This window comes from Dipodomys ordii, unplaced genomic scaffold (genome assembly GCF_000151885.1).
Source record: "Dipodomys ordii isolate 6190 unplaced genomic scaffold, Dord_2.0 Scaffold39, whole genome shotgun sequence".
Lineage (NCBI taxonomy): Eukaryota > Metazoa > Chordata > Mammalia > Rodentia > Heteromyidae > Dipodomys > Dipodomys ordii.
The window spans coordinates 6,887,694-6,906,436 of NW_012267255.1; the positions used below are offsets into that span (position 1 = coordinate 6,887,694).

The 18,743-nt window shown below is 40.9% G+C and overlaps 1 protein-coding gene across 1 annotated transcript in view; it reads left to right on the forward strand.

Moving 5' to 3' along the window:
* Wdr63 (WD repeat domain 63) overlaps nucleotides 1-12,920 on the forward strand; it is a 47,848-nt gene extending 34,928 nt beyond the window's left edge. The window contains exons 17-22 of the mRNA XM_013018265.1: nucleotides 1,611-1,674; nucleotides 3,778-3,908; nucleotides 6,461-6,665; nucleotides 8,596-8,687; nucleotides 9,347-9,469; nucleotides 12,704-12,920. Of these exons, the coding sequence (XP_012873719.1) occupies nucleotides 1,611-1,674; nucleotides 3,778-3,908; nucleotides 6,461-6,665; nucleotides 8,596-8,687; nucleotides 9,347-9,469; nucleotides 12,704-12,844 (756 nt within the window). The 3' untranslated portion in view covers nucleotides 12,845-12,920. The remainder of the gene's footprint in view (nucleotides 1-1,610; nucleotides 1,675-3,777; nucleotides 3,909-6,460; nucleotides 6,666-8,595; nucleotides 8,688-9,346; nucleotides 9,470-12,703) is intronic.
* The last annotated feature ends 5,823 nt before the right edge of the window (nucleotides 12,921-18,743 follow it).

Consider the following 18,743-nt stretch of genomic DNA (forward strand, 5'->3'; position numbering starts at 1 on the left):
AAAGTCAGAGGGAGAGAAGAGTTCCAAGAACAACTAATAGCTTTAACAACAGTTTGGAATTATGAAAGTCCAAGTATTTGTCTAAAGATAATGGAAGAGCCCAGTGCAAAGCACAAGATATGCCTAGATTACTGAGTTACAAGCCCATACAGAAGACCCTTTGCTACTAGGTAATTAGAATTTCATGCAGTAAACAATGGGACACTACCAACTTGCATTTCACAAAGAGGTTTTTTGACTATTTTTCAATGCACATAAAATACTACGTCTTCCTCCTCCTCCTCGTCCTCCTCCTCCTCCTCCTCCTCCTCTTCCTCTTTCTTCTTCTTTCTTCTTCTACCTTTTACTTCTCCTTTCCCTCCTTTTTTTCTTTTTTGGTGCCAGTACTGGAGCTTGAACTCAGGGCCTCATCCTTGCTTGGCTTTTTTGCTCAAGGCTGGTACTTGAGCCATACCTCTGTTTCCAGCTTTGTTTCTGGTTAATTGGAGATAAGAGACTGACAGTGTTTTCTACCTGGATGGGCTTCAAACTACATACACTCCTCATATCTCAGCCTCCTGAGTAGTAGGGTTGCAGGTATGAACCACCAATGCCCAGGCATAAAAGTATTATGTATAAGTACACCACTCTGGGGAATAAAGTACATGCTTATTGTTATGCAGGTATTATCATCCGGCACCAGAACTTTCTATTATCTTGACTGGAACCACTCCTTTATTCTCTCTCTTCCCTAACTGGTGGCACCACCACTGAGCTCATCCTTCACTGTTCATGAATCAGTGTTTTCTTATCTCCCTCTCTAAGGTTCACCGAAAGGAGACCATCAGATGGATCTGAGACCATCAGAATCATGTTTTTCTCTTATCGACCAGTGGGGGTAAAGAGGGGGATGGGAGGCGGTAGAGAGAATTGGACTCTGCTGCTGAGTGACTTTGAGTCAGCCCTTTAACCGTCCGTGTTCTCTTTATTACGATGGGAGTGTGGGGCTGCTTCCTCTCCCGCCTCTGTGGCTCAGTGGGCCCTGTTAGGATCCTTCCCGGCTAACAGTTCCGTCTCTAACCCTTTTGCCTGACTTTCTTCTGTTGCTTTACACCAGATCTTTCTGCTTCCTCTTGCCTTGAAATGATCATAAGGCAGAAATAGACTATATAATAGCACATGTTTACTTGAGATTAAGTTTTATCTTTCCTGTTCTCAGCTTTAAAAGGTAATTACTATCTCAGTACACAAGTGTTCTCAGGCTTCCTCTGATCCTACAGTCTTAATCGATAAAGTCCTGACTTTCGTTCCATGGTGCAAACACACCTCTGAATGAGATGAAGCAGGTCCCTCTGGTTCATCAGCACTTGGAAAAGCCATAACTGGGGCCCTTGCCAAACCGTGGCCTATCTCCCCAGCCAGCCATGTACTCCTCATCACTCACTTTTTTATTCATTATAAAATCAAGTAATGTTTCTGAGACTTTTCTCCTCCTGTTATATTAGATTGTCATGTGATTAAATTGACCTGTTGCTTTATATTGTTTTGTTGCAATAAGTCTCAGAGAAAAGACATGAGAGCTTTCATCTCTGAAGTTGTCATTGTATTCACTTGAAAACTAATATTTCCAGGAAGGTGAAGTGATGTATACAGACTGGAGATTGGAAAGAGATCCTGATACTGGTCGATTGATATGTAAGTCTTGTGAATTAAGTATGTAAGTATTGTTAATAAAATGTTCTGCCAGATACTGGTGGCTTATGCCTAAAATCCTAGCTACTCATGAGGCAGAGATCTGGGGATTGTGGTTCAAAGCCAGCCCATGAAGGAGAGTCTGGTGAGATTCTCATCTCCAATTAACCACCAGAAAACTGGAAGTGGTGCTATGGATCAAAGTGGTAGAACACTAGCTTTGAGAGAAAAATAAAAGCTCTGAGTCAGTGCCCAGCCCCTGAGTTCAAGCCACACGACTGGAAAAAAAAAAGTGAAGTCTTTTACTGAACAGCATGGTTGTCACCTTGAGCTTCCTATAAATACATATAAAAATCTCACAAATAAAAACCCACAAAGGTTATTAGTCTGCTAATATAATTTCACACCAAAATTTGATGAGTACTAACTTTTCTGATGTTGAAATCAATGAGACACTTGTAATTTCTTGTAAAATAACTGACAAGTTTGCTCCCTGGATCTGGACTCTGGGCACTTGAGCATAGGTATAGGGTCACACCCAGGAGAACAGGAGCCCAATAAACAAAGCTCCTTGTCTTTAATAGGCTCAGAGCCTTGGGGTTCATAACAGTTGAAACTACTTACTTTAAAGCTTCATTTTTTACCATGGTATGAAAATACATTTAATTTAACTACAGTTTGAAGTTCAGAATAACAATATGCAAAGGAAGCAGTAGCTTCATGAACTACCAGCCAGTCAAGGCTGTAAGCATGCCCCAAAGCAGAACACTACTATGTGGTAGCATGCACCAGTTTGTTTGCAGAAGGGACCTGGCCAGGCTGGAAGTTATTGGATGAATGGAGAATGAGTGGCCTGCAGGAATCTTTGGCCAGAGCCACAGCCTTACAAAGACAGCTGTGGGGGCTGGCTTCTTCACTTGACTGAGCTGGCTTCAGAGACTAAAATTTGCCCTTAATGTGAGACAGTTTGTCAGTCATACCTGCAGGATAGCCATTTTAATCTGGAAGCAAACACACTTCTGTTTTTTTTTTTTCTATTATATCCCCTGGCTACAAAGTCAAAGGCAACATCAAAAGAGAACTATGACCCCAAGGAGGGTCATGGATGCACAGAATTGAGACTCATTTACCATTTTCCATTTCTATGACTTAAAGTTGAACTCACAATTAGATACTGGGTATAATGAATTACAGTTAACTTCTTTTATGTTTGCTTAAATAGCCATTTATTCCATAATCCATGGTTATCTTATGCTAGACACTATATTACATGGTATTTGTCTTTCTAACACCTTTGGGACATGAGCTGAGCACTTGATAACATGGTTTTGGTTGGTCCTCTTGGTCTCTTGAAATTTTCATGAGGCTCCATCTCCTCTCCTCCTACACACAGCTTCTTAAACTGCTTTCATGTGGCAGCGGCGGGGTGGGGGGGATGGGAGGGGAATCACAAGCAAGATGAATTTTTTTCCATTTATATGATAACTAGTGACAAGAGCAGCAGCAAGGAGAGAGCTGCCGGTTTCTGGGCAACCTTGTGCCTTACCAGGAATCTTCAAGATCACTGAAGAAAGTCTTAAAAGTATATATTTCTATGCTCTCTTCCGGGCAAGGAACTGATTGAAGGAAAATTAACCTTTTATTAATCCAGAAGAGCTAAACTTTTAAAATGTATTTTTCTTTACCTTAGAGGCTTTAAAAACAAAAACTCTTCACAGTGCTACATAGAGGCACATGAAACTTAACAATCTTAACCTTTTTTTTTTTTTTTCTTATTTCAATACTGGAGTTCAAACTCAGGGCCTTGTATTTGGTAGGCAGGCATGCTAATGCTTGAGCCGTGTTCCCAGAACTGTTTGCTTTCGCTATTTTTCACATTTATGTCTCAGCCATCCCGGACTATAGCCCTCTCATCCGTGCTTCCCATGAAGCTAGGACTGCAGGTAAAAACAGGTGTTAGTTGAGAAAGGATTGCACAAGCTTTTTTATTCTTTACGTGAGCTGGCCTCCAATCCCAATCCTGAAAAGTGACCTTGGATTTCCCATATAAAGAAAGAGAGCCATCCCTTGACAGACTGATTCACCCCAGCGTGGCCCTTCCAACAGCAAAGAAGCCAGTGAACCTGTATGCCATTCATGACGGAGCTGTCCATACTGTTCAAAGATCACCTTTCTACAATGACATTATCCTCACCATCGGAGGGTGGAATTTGGCCATCTGGAAAGAAGATATTATGGTAAGTTTACTGCAAGTTAAAGGAGTGGGTGTGTGGTCCTTTGTTATTGAGAAAGACTATAAGAACAATGGCTGTTCTAATGTAACAGTGCCATCAGGTATTTTTTTTTTTTTAAGAGAAATTAGAACAGATGGTCTAGGCTCCAGCTTGTCAGCAGAACTACTGTGTAAGCCTTTTGAAAATACAATCACTTGCTTTTCTTTCCTAAGGGAAGTAAATAATATAACAAGTCCCTTGTTTTCTAAAAACCATAGTCTTTTCTTATAAATATTGTGGGCAGTTGACTTGACTTGTGGGGTGTTTTTTTTCTGCTCCCTTTAAAATACAAGATGGGATTCTGACTACTAGATGCAATCCCAAGGGGAAACATTGGCTCTGTCATCTTTTCTTTGGCACTGGGAACATGCTGACAGACTTAAAAAGAAGAAATGAGAGGCCTCCTCACAAGGCAGATCATAGCTGGGAGGAGGTGTACATGGGAAAAGGGAGATAGGAGGAAGAGTTTATTTAGGACTACGAGACAGTTAGGGTTAGGAGAGGGCCTAGGTCCAGGCAGATAGAAGCCAAAGTGCCAAAAAAAAAAAAAAAAAACCAGAAAGAATGATAAAACCTCAGTGAAGCAATGACGTGGGAATAACAGTGCTTTTGGTAGCTGTATAAATTGCTATGTCCTTTTGGTGAGAAATTTAAGATTGTCAAAAGCTAAAGTGTGTGCACGTGTGTGTTTGACAGCTGGAATATACATAATTATTGCCTTAAATATGCCTCTCTATAGCTCTTATTCTGAATTTTTTTTTCTGGTACTGGGGCTTGAACTCAGGGTCTGGAGTCTGTCTCTGAGCCTCTCTGTGCTGAACACTAGCACTCTACCACTCGAGCCACAGCATCTCTTCCAGCTTTTTTGAGTAGTTTATTGGAGATGAGACTCTCATGGACTTTCCTGCCCAGGCTGGCTTTGAACTGGGATCCTCAGATCTCAGACTCCTAGGTAGCTAGGATTACAGGCATGAGCCACTGGTGTCCCTCTGATTTTTTTTTAAACAAGAAAGAATTGGCCAGGTGTTAGTGGCTCACACTTGTAATCCTAGCTACTCAGGAGGCTGAGAACTGAGGAATGTGGTTCAATGCCATCTCCAATTAACTACCAAAACACTGGATATGGCACTGTGGCTCAAAGCAGCTGAGAATTATTAGCCTTGAACACAAATGCTCAGGGACAGCACCCAGACCCTGAGTTTAAGCCCCAAGACTGGCAAAAAAAAAAATTATGTATGTGAATATTAGAACAAATTTGTCATGTAAAATTGGAAAACTACATACCCATCAAGAAATAGACTATCAATGTACTTCTCTATGTTCTTTTTTTTTTTGTCTGTTTCTTTCTTTCTTTTTTTGTGAGGAGCAAGCTTTGTAGTTAGGCAAACAAAAAATAAACTCAGGCAAATGTGTCCAAAGTCTATGCGGTAGCCCAGAACCTGGTTCCTGGTAGAAACTGTAGGAGCTAGGGGAAGTAGCCAGAAAGTCTGACTGGCACCTCTCAGGAGTCTACAACTCTTCCCTACCACATGGAAGTTTCCATCTTTCTGATGGGCTGTGGGTCAGGGGCCGGGGGTGGGGGTGGGAGGGGGAGAGACCCAGCTCCATGGTTTAGATAAGTTGCTACAGATATAAGCAGACACTTGACCACCGTCCCCCCCCCGGGGGGGGGGGGGAAGGGAGTTAGATGAAACCACACTGCGTAGAAAGCAAACTCCAACTTCCCCAAATTAACAAACTGTCCCATGGTAGATACATTTATAAACCATCAGATACACCCATTTGAAGTTATGTATTGAGAATTGCTGTTGATTTGTAACACATAGCTCATAGATGGAATTGACAAACTTCTTTAGCTTTATTGGTAACCATAGATATTTCCATGGGAAACCAATATCCGAAAGCAAAGGAAAAGTATAAGTGAAATTGCCTTATAATCTTCTTGTATGTAAAAGAATTTTCCTTATATAAAAACTCTGTAACAGGGGCTGGGAAGGTGGCTCAGTGGTAGAGTGCTTGCCTCACATGCATAAGGCCCTGGGTTCGATTCCTTAGCACCACATAAACAGAAAAAGCCAGAAGTGGCTCAGTGGCTCAAGTGGTAGAGCACTATAGCCTTGAGCTGAAGAGCTGAGGGACAGTGCCCAGGCCCAGAGTTCAAGCCCCATGACTAACCAAAAAACCAAAAAATTCCTGTAACACAGATGTGTAGGTGTAGCTTAAGTGGTAGTGTCAACTTTGAGAGAAGAAGTCAAGCAAGAATACAAAGGCCCTAACTTCATATTCCACTACTGGCATGATAGATAGATAGATAAGTAGATAGATAGATAGAGAGATTGATTGATTGATTGATTGATTGATTTATACCCCACAACAGAAAGAAATAAGATTTTCTAGAGGGATAAATTTGTTAAATAATCATGGCCATCTGAGTTATACTTGGAGAAAATCATCAAGAGTTTCAGGTAATAACAAAAAGCTTTCAGTTTTTCTCTTTTTTATATTTCTGTTTAAAGACTGGACCCCTCCTTCAGTCATGCTGTGCACCAAAAAGGTACACCTCAGGACACTGGTCTCTGACAAGGCCCGGAGTTTTCTATATTGGCCGAGAAGATGGAAATATCGATATCTGGGACCTACTTGAGAAAACCCATGAACCAGCCCAGACACAAAGTATTTGCTTAACGATGATCACCTGCATCAAACCCTGGACCTATTCTGGTATGTTCATTCTAATCAAATGAACTATATCATTTTGGGTAACTGGTGAACATCTTGACATCTTGGCGGCAATGTTTTTGCTGAGAGGTTTGTGTTTGCCCCCACCCTTTTCTTTCCTTTCCCTTCTTTTCCTTTTTCTTTTTTTCCTTTCCCCTTTCCCTTCCCCTTCCTTGTCCTTCTTTCTTCCCCTTCTATTCTTCTGCTTTCCTCTTCGCCCTTGCTTTCAAATCTTGGCTATGCCCTGAGCTTCTCTCCTTTTTGACTTGTCGACAATTATTTCAGGGGCATGATCTTGAATCACACACTGGAAACATCCTTTTTATCATCTCCAAGTCACATAGAATGACACCAAAATTTTCGCTGTTTCTTTTCCATAGAGAATCGTTTTTATTTTCGTAACTTTTCATTGTAAGTGAGCTTTTTTCCAATATTCTATCATTTTGTAGTTCCCTCAGGGGCATATCAAGCAATTCTTCCCATGAGATCAAACGGTTCTCTGGAATTCTATAGCTCTCTAAATTTTAATCTAGATTAAGGAGGAGAGAAAGCAATGCATGACAGTGCAAGCATTCATTCACAGATGTGATGGAAAAGGCATTCATTTCCTTTGTCTCAATTTTTGTATTTTACCAAATTGTACCTCCATTGTCAACCCAAACTTTTCTGCTTTTTCTTTCGGTCATGGGGCTTGAACTCTGGGCTTGGGCGCTGTCCCTATGCTCTTCAGCTCAAGGCGAATGCTCTACCGCTTGAGCCACAGCACCACTTCCGGTTTACTAGTGGTTTATTGAGATGAGAGTCTCACGGACTTTCCTGCCAGGGCTTGCTTTGAACCGCGATCCTCAGATCTCAGCCTCCTGTGTAGCTAGGATTATAGGTGTGAGCCACCGGCGCTGGGCTGCTTTTTATTAAAGAGGTTTTTCTTTGTTTCCAGGCCTGAAACTGTTATTCTATTCATTTCTGTCTCAGAAACATTAGATATGGCTAGGCACTGGTGGCTCAAACTTGTAATCCTAGCTACTTTAGGAAGCTGAGATCTCAGGATCACAGTTCAAAGTGAACCCAGGCAGAAAAGTCCCCATGAGAGTCTTGTCTTCAATTAACCTCTCAAAAACTGGAAATGGAGCTGTGGCTCAAAGTGGTAGAACACTAGCCTTGAGCAGAAATGCTCAGAGACCAAATCCTGGCCCTCAGTTCAAGCCCCACAACTGAGAAGAAAAAAAAGAAAAAGAAAAGGAAAAGAAAAGGAATATTAGATGTGGAAGTTCTGTCTTCAGAGTTGCTGGAGTGTCACATTCTAGTGACTACCCAGTTATATGTGTCATCAAAATGTCTCTTTTCCATCTGTGCTACAAAACACTGTTTGTACCTATAAGGATTATGAACCCAGATCCCAGCAGTTTGAACCCTCTGAAAATGAGAATAGGGAAACATCCATCATCTTCTAGGACGAGAGAAAAAATTACAATTCTGAAGCACTTTGCATATTTTCCCTTTTGAAATGCTTCAAGAACCCTGTGGTCCTGGCTGTGGGTTTCAGCCGTCTGTGCATCATGGTATTCGATAGCTCTGACTGCTCTGGAGAACGGTGCCTCATGGCGTGTCTTAGGAAATTTTTCCATGTGTTCTCCTGGCTTCTCCTCTAGGTCAGCCTGTAAGCCCAGCCACAGAGAGGCTGAGCTCCCTGCCACTTTCCATACAGACACCAGCAGGGCCTGGTTTGAATGGCAGGGACACTACAGGCTCAGAATCCTAGCCATCATCTCATCCTCTGGAAAAAATGACTACTTACATGTTTCCATGAGCCAGTTATGTGCTGGGGACTAACTCCAAAAGCATTGTAATCTCAGCAATGACAGAAGAAAGCACATTTCATATTGAACTTATTAAGTGACTTTCTGTTTCTCCTCATTTTTTAAAAACCTTTCAGCTAAGCAACAGTTTATAGCCATAGCTGATTATTATGGAACGCTGCATATATTAGAAATTCCTTGGACATTAAGTCACCCATCTACCAATGAGGTCGGTAATTTTTGGCTTTGAGGATTTATACGATCTAGATAATACCTTTAGAAGTGTGTTTAAGCTGGGTACCAGTGGCTAAAACCTGTAATTCTAGCTATTCAGGAGGCAGATCTGAGACTCGAACGCACACACACACACACACACACACACACACACACACTCACACACACAGTTCAAGTAAGCCAGGTGCCAGTAGCTCATGCCTGTAAACTTAGCTACTCAGAAGGCTGAGATCTGAAGATTGTAGTTTGAAGCCAGCCCAGGCAGGAAAGGCCATAAGACTTTTATCTTCCATTAACCACCAGAAACTGGATATGGAGCTGTGGCTCAAGTGGTAGAGCACTAGACTTGAGAACAAAAGCTCAGAGACTGTCCAGGCCCTGAGTTCAAACCCCAGGACCAGCAAAAGGAAAAAAAAAATTACTTCAAGTAGGTAAAGCTACTCATGATTAGAAAGAGGCTCAGTAGTTAACAATCCGTGGGTTGGGAAGATGGTGACCTGCCTAAGTACAAGCAGCAGGGACTGGAACAGAGCTTTGTGAAGCCCATGGGGGGGGGGGGGGGGGGGAGGGGGGAGGGAGAGAATGGTGGAGAGGAGCGGGGAGGCATGGATGGGAAGGCATCCCTGTGGGTCATCCTGCTTCTATTTCTAACAGTTATCAAGTGTTAACTACTACTTTGAAAGAGAACTGAAGCATCTGGAATATGTGCAGCAACGCAAAAGTATTCGTGAGGCAGAAAAGAGAGAAATGGAGCTAGAAATGGAGAAGAAAAAAGTTGTAAGTTAAAAGTTCAACAAAGCAACTTGCAATCCCCTTCCCCAATGGCAATGGGCCTGTCTGTCTTATTCTATGGGTTCTATACACATTCTTCTCCTGGGTTGTTTTGGTTTGGTTGTTTTATTGCTGATCCTGGGGCTTTATATAAGGCCTAAGCACTATCCCTGAGCTTTTGTGCTCAAGGCTAGTGCTCTGTCACTTTTGAGCCACTGCTCCATTTCTAGCTATCTGGTGTTAACTGGAGATAAAAAAATCTCATGTACTTTCCTTCCCCTGGCTGACTGTGAACTTCGATGGTCAGACCTCAGGCTCCTGAGTAGCTAGGATTACAGGCATGAGCCACAGATGCCAAGCTTTTCTCCTATTTTTATGAGAGTGCAGAGAGTATTTATCTGATTTCCTAGCTCACCAACTGTGAGAACTACCCGTTCACTGAGATTCAATCCTGCTCAAGTTTCAATGATTTGCTGTCATTTCAAAGTTCTTTAATGTGCCTACAGTAATTCAAAAGTTCAATGTGTCATTCTATAGAATTTTTATAGCTAGTGAATAATGCATTCATGCAGGCAATACTAATAGACTAATACTCTGGGGGTCAGAGCCCTACTCTGCCACCTAGAAGCTATGAGACCCATAATAATGCTCCAATCTTGGCCGAGCTTTAGGAGCTACCATCGATGCCAATTGCAAAGGTAGAAAACCTGACAGTCAACTATCATCTGATGGAAGCTACCATAAGTGTAATGTTCACTGGGTCAGAGAGAGGAGTCTTACTAGGAGGTAACGTACTGGCACTGTGGAGGTTGAGAGGAGAATTGGGGATAGGATGCATGAGCTTTTAACTCTAAACCTCTAAAGCCCACAACCTTCCCTTTCTCTCTGCCCTGTTGCTGATATATATGTATGTCCTAAAATGGTGTTGTGTTTTCTTACCCACTACAGATGGGCTTTAAATATTCTGTGAGTTCAGTTCTCTCATTCTCACTTAAGGTCATGTCAGTTAAGTTTCTGTTTCTCATCTGTTCACCCCTCCTTCACCCTCCTGTCTTCATTGTTTCATCATGGAACCCTTCTGGGCTACAAACACACCCCCAATGATACTAGGTCTCCATTAAAAGCATCAATGTATGGAAATATTGTAATATGTGATGTTCACAAATAGATTAACATTATAACTTGTTGAGAAATACTAATTTCTTGCAGTAAAAGCAAGAAGATTCTTTTCAAAAGCATTGTTCAATTAACTTTTCATTGTGTCACACTGCTACAAACAATTTGTCTTGATTTTTGGGTTTGGGGGTTAGGAGGCTTTGTTTGCCACACTTACAAACTATGGCTGAAACTCCTGAATTTATCCACAATTGTTACTGATGTTAAATTCCATACATAGCAACAGCTCCTAGCTATCTATGTCAGTGGGTGCATGTTGAATTGTGAATAACCCAACATATAATTTGTATTTGAAATACTTTTTTCAGATGACTGAGAATTATAGTAGTCCTATCTTAAAACTATGTCATGCTTTTTACTTTCCAAAACGTTTCTGCCTCCTTGTCCTCATGTCATTTCCATTGAACAGAATACCTTCTTTTAAGTACAGCTGCTACTTACATAATTTCCCCTGGAACCAAACCATGGATAAACAACTGGATTGAAAAGGGCTCCTCTGTTGCATTTGGAACATGAGAAAGGTCACTGAGGAAAAACAATTAACATTAATAAAAAATGTCTCCATATAAAGGGGGAAAGGAGAACAATCACTTTTAGAACCTCAGAGGATTGTGGTAGGGATTAAGTGAGTTGAAATATTTACAGCACTTTGCCAGTAACTGGCACATAGAAAGTGCTATCAAGGTTTCATTGTTAGAGTGACTGCAGAGGCTGGGAGGATTATGCAGCCCTCCATCAAGATTGGTCTTTATGAGTGCCCTCCAGGTGCTGGGGTTGAGGCATTCATCTACAGACCCCAGGGAAATTATAACCCAGCCCCTCACAAACATCACATCTGGATGCAGATCATCTCTATTTCTCTCTCTCTCTCTCTCTAATCTTTATTGAAAATGTGATGAACAGGGAGATTATAGTTACATGAGTAAGGTAAAGAGTACATTTCTTTTTAAACACTGTTACCCCATCCCTCATTTTCTCTGGTTTACCCCTCCCTACTCCCCTCCTCCCAAGTTGTAAAGTTCATTTCCAACATAGAGGCATATGAGTATTAACTGTTGCATTAGTTTATCCTTTATCCTGTTATTTCTGTGGTTTCCTTTCCCTTCTAGGGATCAGATAAACATATATACAAGACAAAGAGTACAGAGAACTAAAAGAGAAAAAAAAAAGAAAGAACAAACTACATACAGGACATAATAAGAACCTCTTGTTTCCTGTCTTGGAGTTCATGTTGATAGTTTTTACCTTACACCAGTCAGAATGACCATTATCAAGAAATCTAATAACAACAGATGATGGCAAGGATGTGGTCAAAAGAGAATGATACTATACTGTTAGTGGGAGTGCAAACTTGTTCAGCCACTCTGGAAAGTAGTATGGAGGTTCCTCAAAAGACTAAACATAGAGCTTCCCTAGGACCCAGCAATCCCATTGGCCTTTACCCAAATGACTACAAACAAGGCCACACTAAAGCCACCAGCACAACCATGTTCACTGCAGAATTGTTTATCATAGCCAAGATATGGAACCAATCCAGATGCAGACAATCTCTCAATAAGAGGATAACAGTAATTACAGCTTAAACAGCACAGAAGATAGAAAGCCTTCTAATTAGAATTACAGCTGAAAACTAAAGCTAGGGAAACTAGTCATTGCTTTATGAACCCACAAGTTCCCCTTCTATATGGACTAAGGAAAGAGGGGCTTCAAAACAGTTCTACAGCCTCAAGTCAGTTACTTACCCTTCAGGCCACAGAAGGAAGGCAAAGCTATGGGGAAGAAGACTGAAAGAGAATGGATCTTCCATCCCTCTGTCCCTCCTTCCCTTTTTTCTTTCCTTTCTCTTGGTGAGATGTATCAGAGATAGCCATTCCCAGGTACAACAGACTACTCTCCTAACATTCTTGGCCTCTCACAAACCTCTCCCTCTCTCTCTCTGTCTGTCTCTCTGCCCCCCTCTTCTCTCTACATACACACACACACACACACACACACACACACACACATCTCAGTTATCAGTGATTTCAGTGATTTATAAGGATGTCTTGCTTTATTTATTCATAGAAAATATATCAGAAGTCAAAAGAACAAATGGAAGCTGAATTGAAATTGGATTATGAGAGTTATTTGGAATTGGAAAAGGCAGTCCTCATCAATCTCGGCCTAATCAAAGTCACAGAAAAGGTGTCATACATGGATGTGTAACAAAGTTTCTGAATGGGGCATTTGGGATACTACATAGATCTTCTCTCTTTTCATTCGTTATTTTTCATGTAAGGTGAACTATTAAACAACATATATAGGTTTATTTGTAAGTGTAGTTGTTTATTTCACTACTAATATTTCAGTTTTATACTGAATATGTACTGGATTTTGTGTCAAATATGAAAGTTTTAATAAAAAGATTTCATTTTCCTACAGTACTACAGAAATTTTGACATCTCTTCCACCCTGGTCCTTGTCATTCATGCAGAAACCCTAATCCCAGACCAAAGTGTAAATCTAACTTAACTCTGACCATCATGTTGCTTTTAGCCAACTATCAAAAAATGTGCTTCCCAGAGCTGCTGCAAAAATTGTAGAGCCTTGTTCTAAACACAGTATTAATGAGCCAAATCCAGATAGATGCCTTTTATTTTTTCCCTTTGGTGTTAGTCCTGGGGCTTGAACTCTGGACCTACGCAAGGTCACTGAGCATTTTTGCCACAGTTCCACTCTGGCTTCTTGGTAGTTAATTGGATATTAGAATCTAGCAGAGTTGTCTGCCAGGGCTGGGTTTTGATCTGTGACCCTCAGATCTCAGCCTCCTGGAATTGCTAGGATTATTGTTTTAATCACAGGTGACCAGCCAGATAGAAACATTTTGTAAAAGAATAAAACATAAAGACTAACAACTATAAGGTTAATTTAACAATAAAAATGAACCAGTTGTTTATCACCTTTATAAAAGCAATAAAAATTTAAAAACAGTCACAATTAAAATAAAAAATAAACCAGTGATTGGCTAAAAAGAGAAATTATGATTCCAGATAGATGCAGAAAATGTTTGATATTATATTAATATAATAGTAATTCATTAGTATAATAGTAAATTCATTAATATAATAGTAAATTCATAGCAACTACATAAAGAAGAGAAATTGTTTTATCTGACGACTTATAAACAAGAAAATGCTGAAACAAGGATGCAGGTTGACCCATTGTAACACTGAGATGTACAAGACACTTTGCTGAAAACAAACTTTACAACTTTGGGGTGGGGGAAGGAAGGAGTTGGGAAGGGAAGGAGGGAAGAGATGGTAGGGGGAAAACAAAGGAGGGGGTAACAATGTTCAATATAAAATGTACTTATTACCTTACTTATGTAACTGTAACCCCTCTGTACAGTATCTTTACAATAAAAATATATATTTAGAAAACTTTCCTCTGAGATGCGCCAGAGAATCTGGTACCCACCATCACATCTTCTAATCAATATTGCTTGAAGTCAGTCAAATGGGTGTCAGTGGCTCACACCTGTAATCCTAGCTGCTCAGGAAGCTGAGATCCAGAGGATCAAGGTTCAGGGTCAGCCCAAGTAGATAAAGTCCATGAAACTCCATTTCCAAAATAACAAACAAAAAGGGGGGCTGGATGTGTTCCCCAGTGGTAAAGCACCAAATGAGCAAGCAAGCCCAGCAATTCTAAGTCCTTGAGTTCAAACTCAATACTAGGAAAGAATTAATTAAAAATATATATTTATAGTATATATAGTATATATAGTGTATATGCATATGTATATATATATATATATTAGTATGGGAGGTGCAGCAACTTAGGCACAAAAATGAAGCAACAACATAGGAAACTTGAGTTGCAGAACAGAGATACATTGTGAAAGCTTCCATAAACCCCACTAAAGAAGCTGAATTATAGTGGATGGAGAATTCCTAGAAAAGCTAAGCAGGAAAGTGACCCAATCAGCTTTATTTGTAGGAAGATTTTAAAAAATGGATTACAAGCTGGGTGGCTCATGCCTGTAATCCTGGCTACTCAGGAGGCTGAGATCTCAGGATCACAGTTCAAAACCAGCTCCAGCAGGAAAGGCCATAAGACTCTTATCGCCAAGCAACTACTCAGAAAAGGCTGAAAATGGGGCTGTGGCCAAGTAATAGAGCCCTAGCTGTGAGCCAAAGAAGCTCAGAGATAGTGCCCAGGCCCAGAGTTCAAGCTCCAGGACCAGCAAAAAAGAAATGGATTTTAATTCAAAGAGTCCCCTGGAAAGAAATCTTATCAGGAGGCCGCAATAATAGTTCAAGATGAAAAGAGTAGAATGTTGTGTACATTAAACTTTATGTGGAAAAAAAAGAAATGAAAAGGGAAGACAAAAGGGATGAAGGCAAATTAGGTTTGTGGAAGAAAGAAATGCTTGCAGTCAGACACCTGTGTACACTAGGCCAGAGAACAACTTCAGATTCTTCTGCATCGAAGCAGGATGGAAGCACTTGTGTTGTTGGTTTTGTTTTTGTTTTGAGACATGGTATTGCTAATGTTGTCTGGGCTGGCCTTGAACTCTTGATCCCCATACTTCTGCCTGTGGTATGCTGGGATTATAGGCAGACATCACTATACCTGACCATGCAGTATTTATATAAGGGATAAATGAACACCTACATGTAAGATCTGATACCCAGATATATTATTGTCGTTATCCCTGTAATTGAATCTTTTTCTTTGTTACTTTTTTCTACACTAATACCTTATGGCTTTAAGTTCTACCTATATCTCGAACCTGGACTTCTCCCATAATTTCAAAATATAGATGTGTGTGTGTGTGTGTGTCCATTTGACCAGACTTTTCACTTGAATGTTTAACAGGCATTTCCCACATGTCCAACATGGAGTATCTGCCTTGGTCCCCAACATGTATTCCTTCACACTCCTACCAGCCATCCTGCTCCCATCCGCTGGAGGCAAAGATCTTAAATCCATTCTTCACTCATTCTTTATCTCACAATCCATATCATTTGTCAGAAAATCCTTTTGGCTATACCATCTAAGGCATTCAGAACCTGATCACCTTTCTCCTCCCTCATTGCCAGTCTAGGCTGTGGACCAAGGCACCACCATCAATAGCTTGGAGTTCTGCAGTCACCTCCTGTTCTCTCTGCTTTTATGTTTCTCTCTTCAATGTCTCTCAACATCATCCATCTAGTAGTTTGTTTGGGTTTCTTGGTTATTTGGTACCAACGCTGGGGCCTGAACTCAGGGCCTAGGAACTGTCCCTGAGCTTTTGTGCTCAAGGATAGCACACTATCAATTGATCCACAGTTCCACGTCCAGGTTTTTGGTGATTGGAGAGGTAAAAGTCTCACAGACTTTCCAGTCCAGGCTCTTTTGAACCACAATCCTCAGACCTTCGCCTCCTGAGTAGCTAGGATGTGAGCCACTTGATGCCTGGCTCCCACCTAGTTGTTTTAAACAGAATCAGAGGCTGCTATTCTTCTGCATAGAGTCCTTCCAGGATCACTCAGTCTGAGCCTAAGGCTTTGCTGTGCCCTGAAGATCCTCATGTACCCAGGCTCCCTCTTGTCACCTGGTCTTGTTATCCATTCTCCCTGTCATGCTGGCCCATTCATGCTGGCTTCCTATTCACCAAACATGCCAGCCAGCCTCCCACTCAAGGGCACTGGTGCTTGCTGGGCTGCGCATTCTGTAGGGCTTTCCCATTGTATGTCCTCTCACAGAAATATATTTTGTACCTGCTATGTGTTAGGGGTGGTCAGGGAAGGTGACACTGGGGTGAAGAGCTGAAGGAAGTGAGGGATTCCTCCTAGTTTTCTAGAAGTGTGTTCCATTATCCAGTCCCATACCCTTTCATGCAGTGGTGGGGAATATAAGAGAACAGGTGTGTTGTGACTGTGAACCATGAACACTACCTGCAGCTGAACACATTGTCGCCTCAACCATAGCAAGATTTTGTTAACAACAATGGGTACTGGCTAAGTGTCTGGCTTGGTGTTACTAAGACAAGAGCTTAGTATAGTGACTACCATAGAGCAAGCAGTAAATACGTATTATTATCTTACCTAATTTACAAATACAAAATGAATGTAACATCCTTGCTGTAGAAATTAAACACAGGGCCTGTCCTATTGCTGATGTACTAATTGTTAAGGGATAATACATTTTTCCTTGTGTCCTTATAACCTTAGTCTTACCAGATCTCATCATCTCACCAGCCTGTGGCCAGACGCTGCTGGCGTCCCCAGAGCCTGTTAAGATCTAGCCTCACTTACATATTAGGTATCTCAGACTTGTCAAAGTGCCTTTAGGTAGTCCAGGACTACCTGGGATAAAAGTAGTTGGCTATGCTCAAAAGCAAGCTGATGACTACCAAGCACCCAAGTGCTAGAGCTGTTTATCATAGGAGAATGGTGCTGGGTTGATGCTCTGGGTTCAAGTCTAATAAGAAGCAATTACCAAGCAAGACTGGATGTACAAGGGGTTTACTAAGCTAGGAAGTGAACCACTACTACTAAAATATAGGCTGAACAAGAAGAAAAATGGAATTAGCTAGTATGCCTCCTTCTGATCCCCAAAGCTCTGCCCCTTCTCCCTACTGCCCATTCCTTTCCAGCTGTACTGTGAGTCAATTCCAGCTGTTACTGTCAGTTCTTTAGTCTGGCCTACAACCAGACTAGTGAAAAGTAAAGGAGCTATTATAGATCCTAGTAGACCTGAGTCCAAAGTTCATCACTTTGGGCAAGATGCACTGTCCTCTCTGTTACTTGGTCTGGAAAATGGGGCCAATTACATCTGTCCAAACTCATACCAATACAGTGTGAATACCTGGCAAGGTTGGCACTTATTAAATGCTGCCTCCATTTCTTTTTCAGATACATATACACTCAACCAGAGAATCCACAGCATCTCCTCTGTCCTATGGTAATCATCAGTGTTTTATAACTTTTTTTTAACCATTAACAAAAAGACTTTGCATACCTGGCTTAGTATTTTTTTATTTTATTTTATTTTTGCCAGTCATGGTGCCTGAATCCTGGGCCTGGGCGCTGTCCCTCAGCTCTTCAGCTCAAGGCTAGTGCTCTACCACTTGAGCCACAGGGCCACTTCCGGCTTTTTTCTTTTTGCTTATGTGGTGCTGAGGAATCGAACCCAGGGCCTCAGGCATACAAGGCAAGCGCTCTACCACTGAGCCAACTTCCCAGCCCCCTGAGGCATTATTTTTAAAAGTCACAGATCTTAACTATGTAGCATGATACATAATCACATGTGAAATCACCCCCTGATCAAGATGTAAAAGCAAGCACCCTAAAATAGCCTTCTCTCTGATATCATTTTCGGCCCAAGTTAGCCAGTGTTTCACTGTCAGAATGTGGTCAAGAACTCTTGACTGTACTACTTCATTTTTCCACAAATATGAACCTTAATGGAATCAAAACTGGACAGGAAAAAAGATAAAGGAGCATTTCTACTTACACCAGAGTAACCAGGTAAGCAAGATTCAAATTAGAACTTGTCATTCTGAAACATAATACAACTCTATCACTTCAAAGTACCTAAAAAGGATTTTAAGTTCTAAAGTTCTAACCTTCAAAGTCACCCTATGGTCTGAAGATTAAATTCTTTTTTGAAACCATTGTATTGTTTCTTTAGAGCTCATAATTCAGTCATACCATCTGAAATTTCCCAGAGTTGTAATCTGGTATGTAGTATTACTTTGACAGATAATGTTATGAAGTCTTTCTGCTTTCTGACTTTAGCAGTGATGTTACAAATATCATCACGTGTTACAGAGCACTTCTACTACTAGTGAACAGAATACCATAAAGCATATTGATAACTGCTGTGTTAATAACAGCAGTAAATACAAGGAATTCATTTTAAAAACATGAAGTCGTTTCAGTTTCATTTGATGGTCACTCCCTTGCACTAATCAGGCCTAACTCCTTTCAATCCACTGGGAGTCTTTTGACTCCAACTTCAGGGTCCAACTAGTTTGCACACCTCTTACTGCTTCTCTGATCTGAATGAAAACCTTTCTATAAACATTATTATCTAATAGTGAAATGTCTTCAAATTTTAAAGGATAATGGATTTTAAC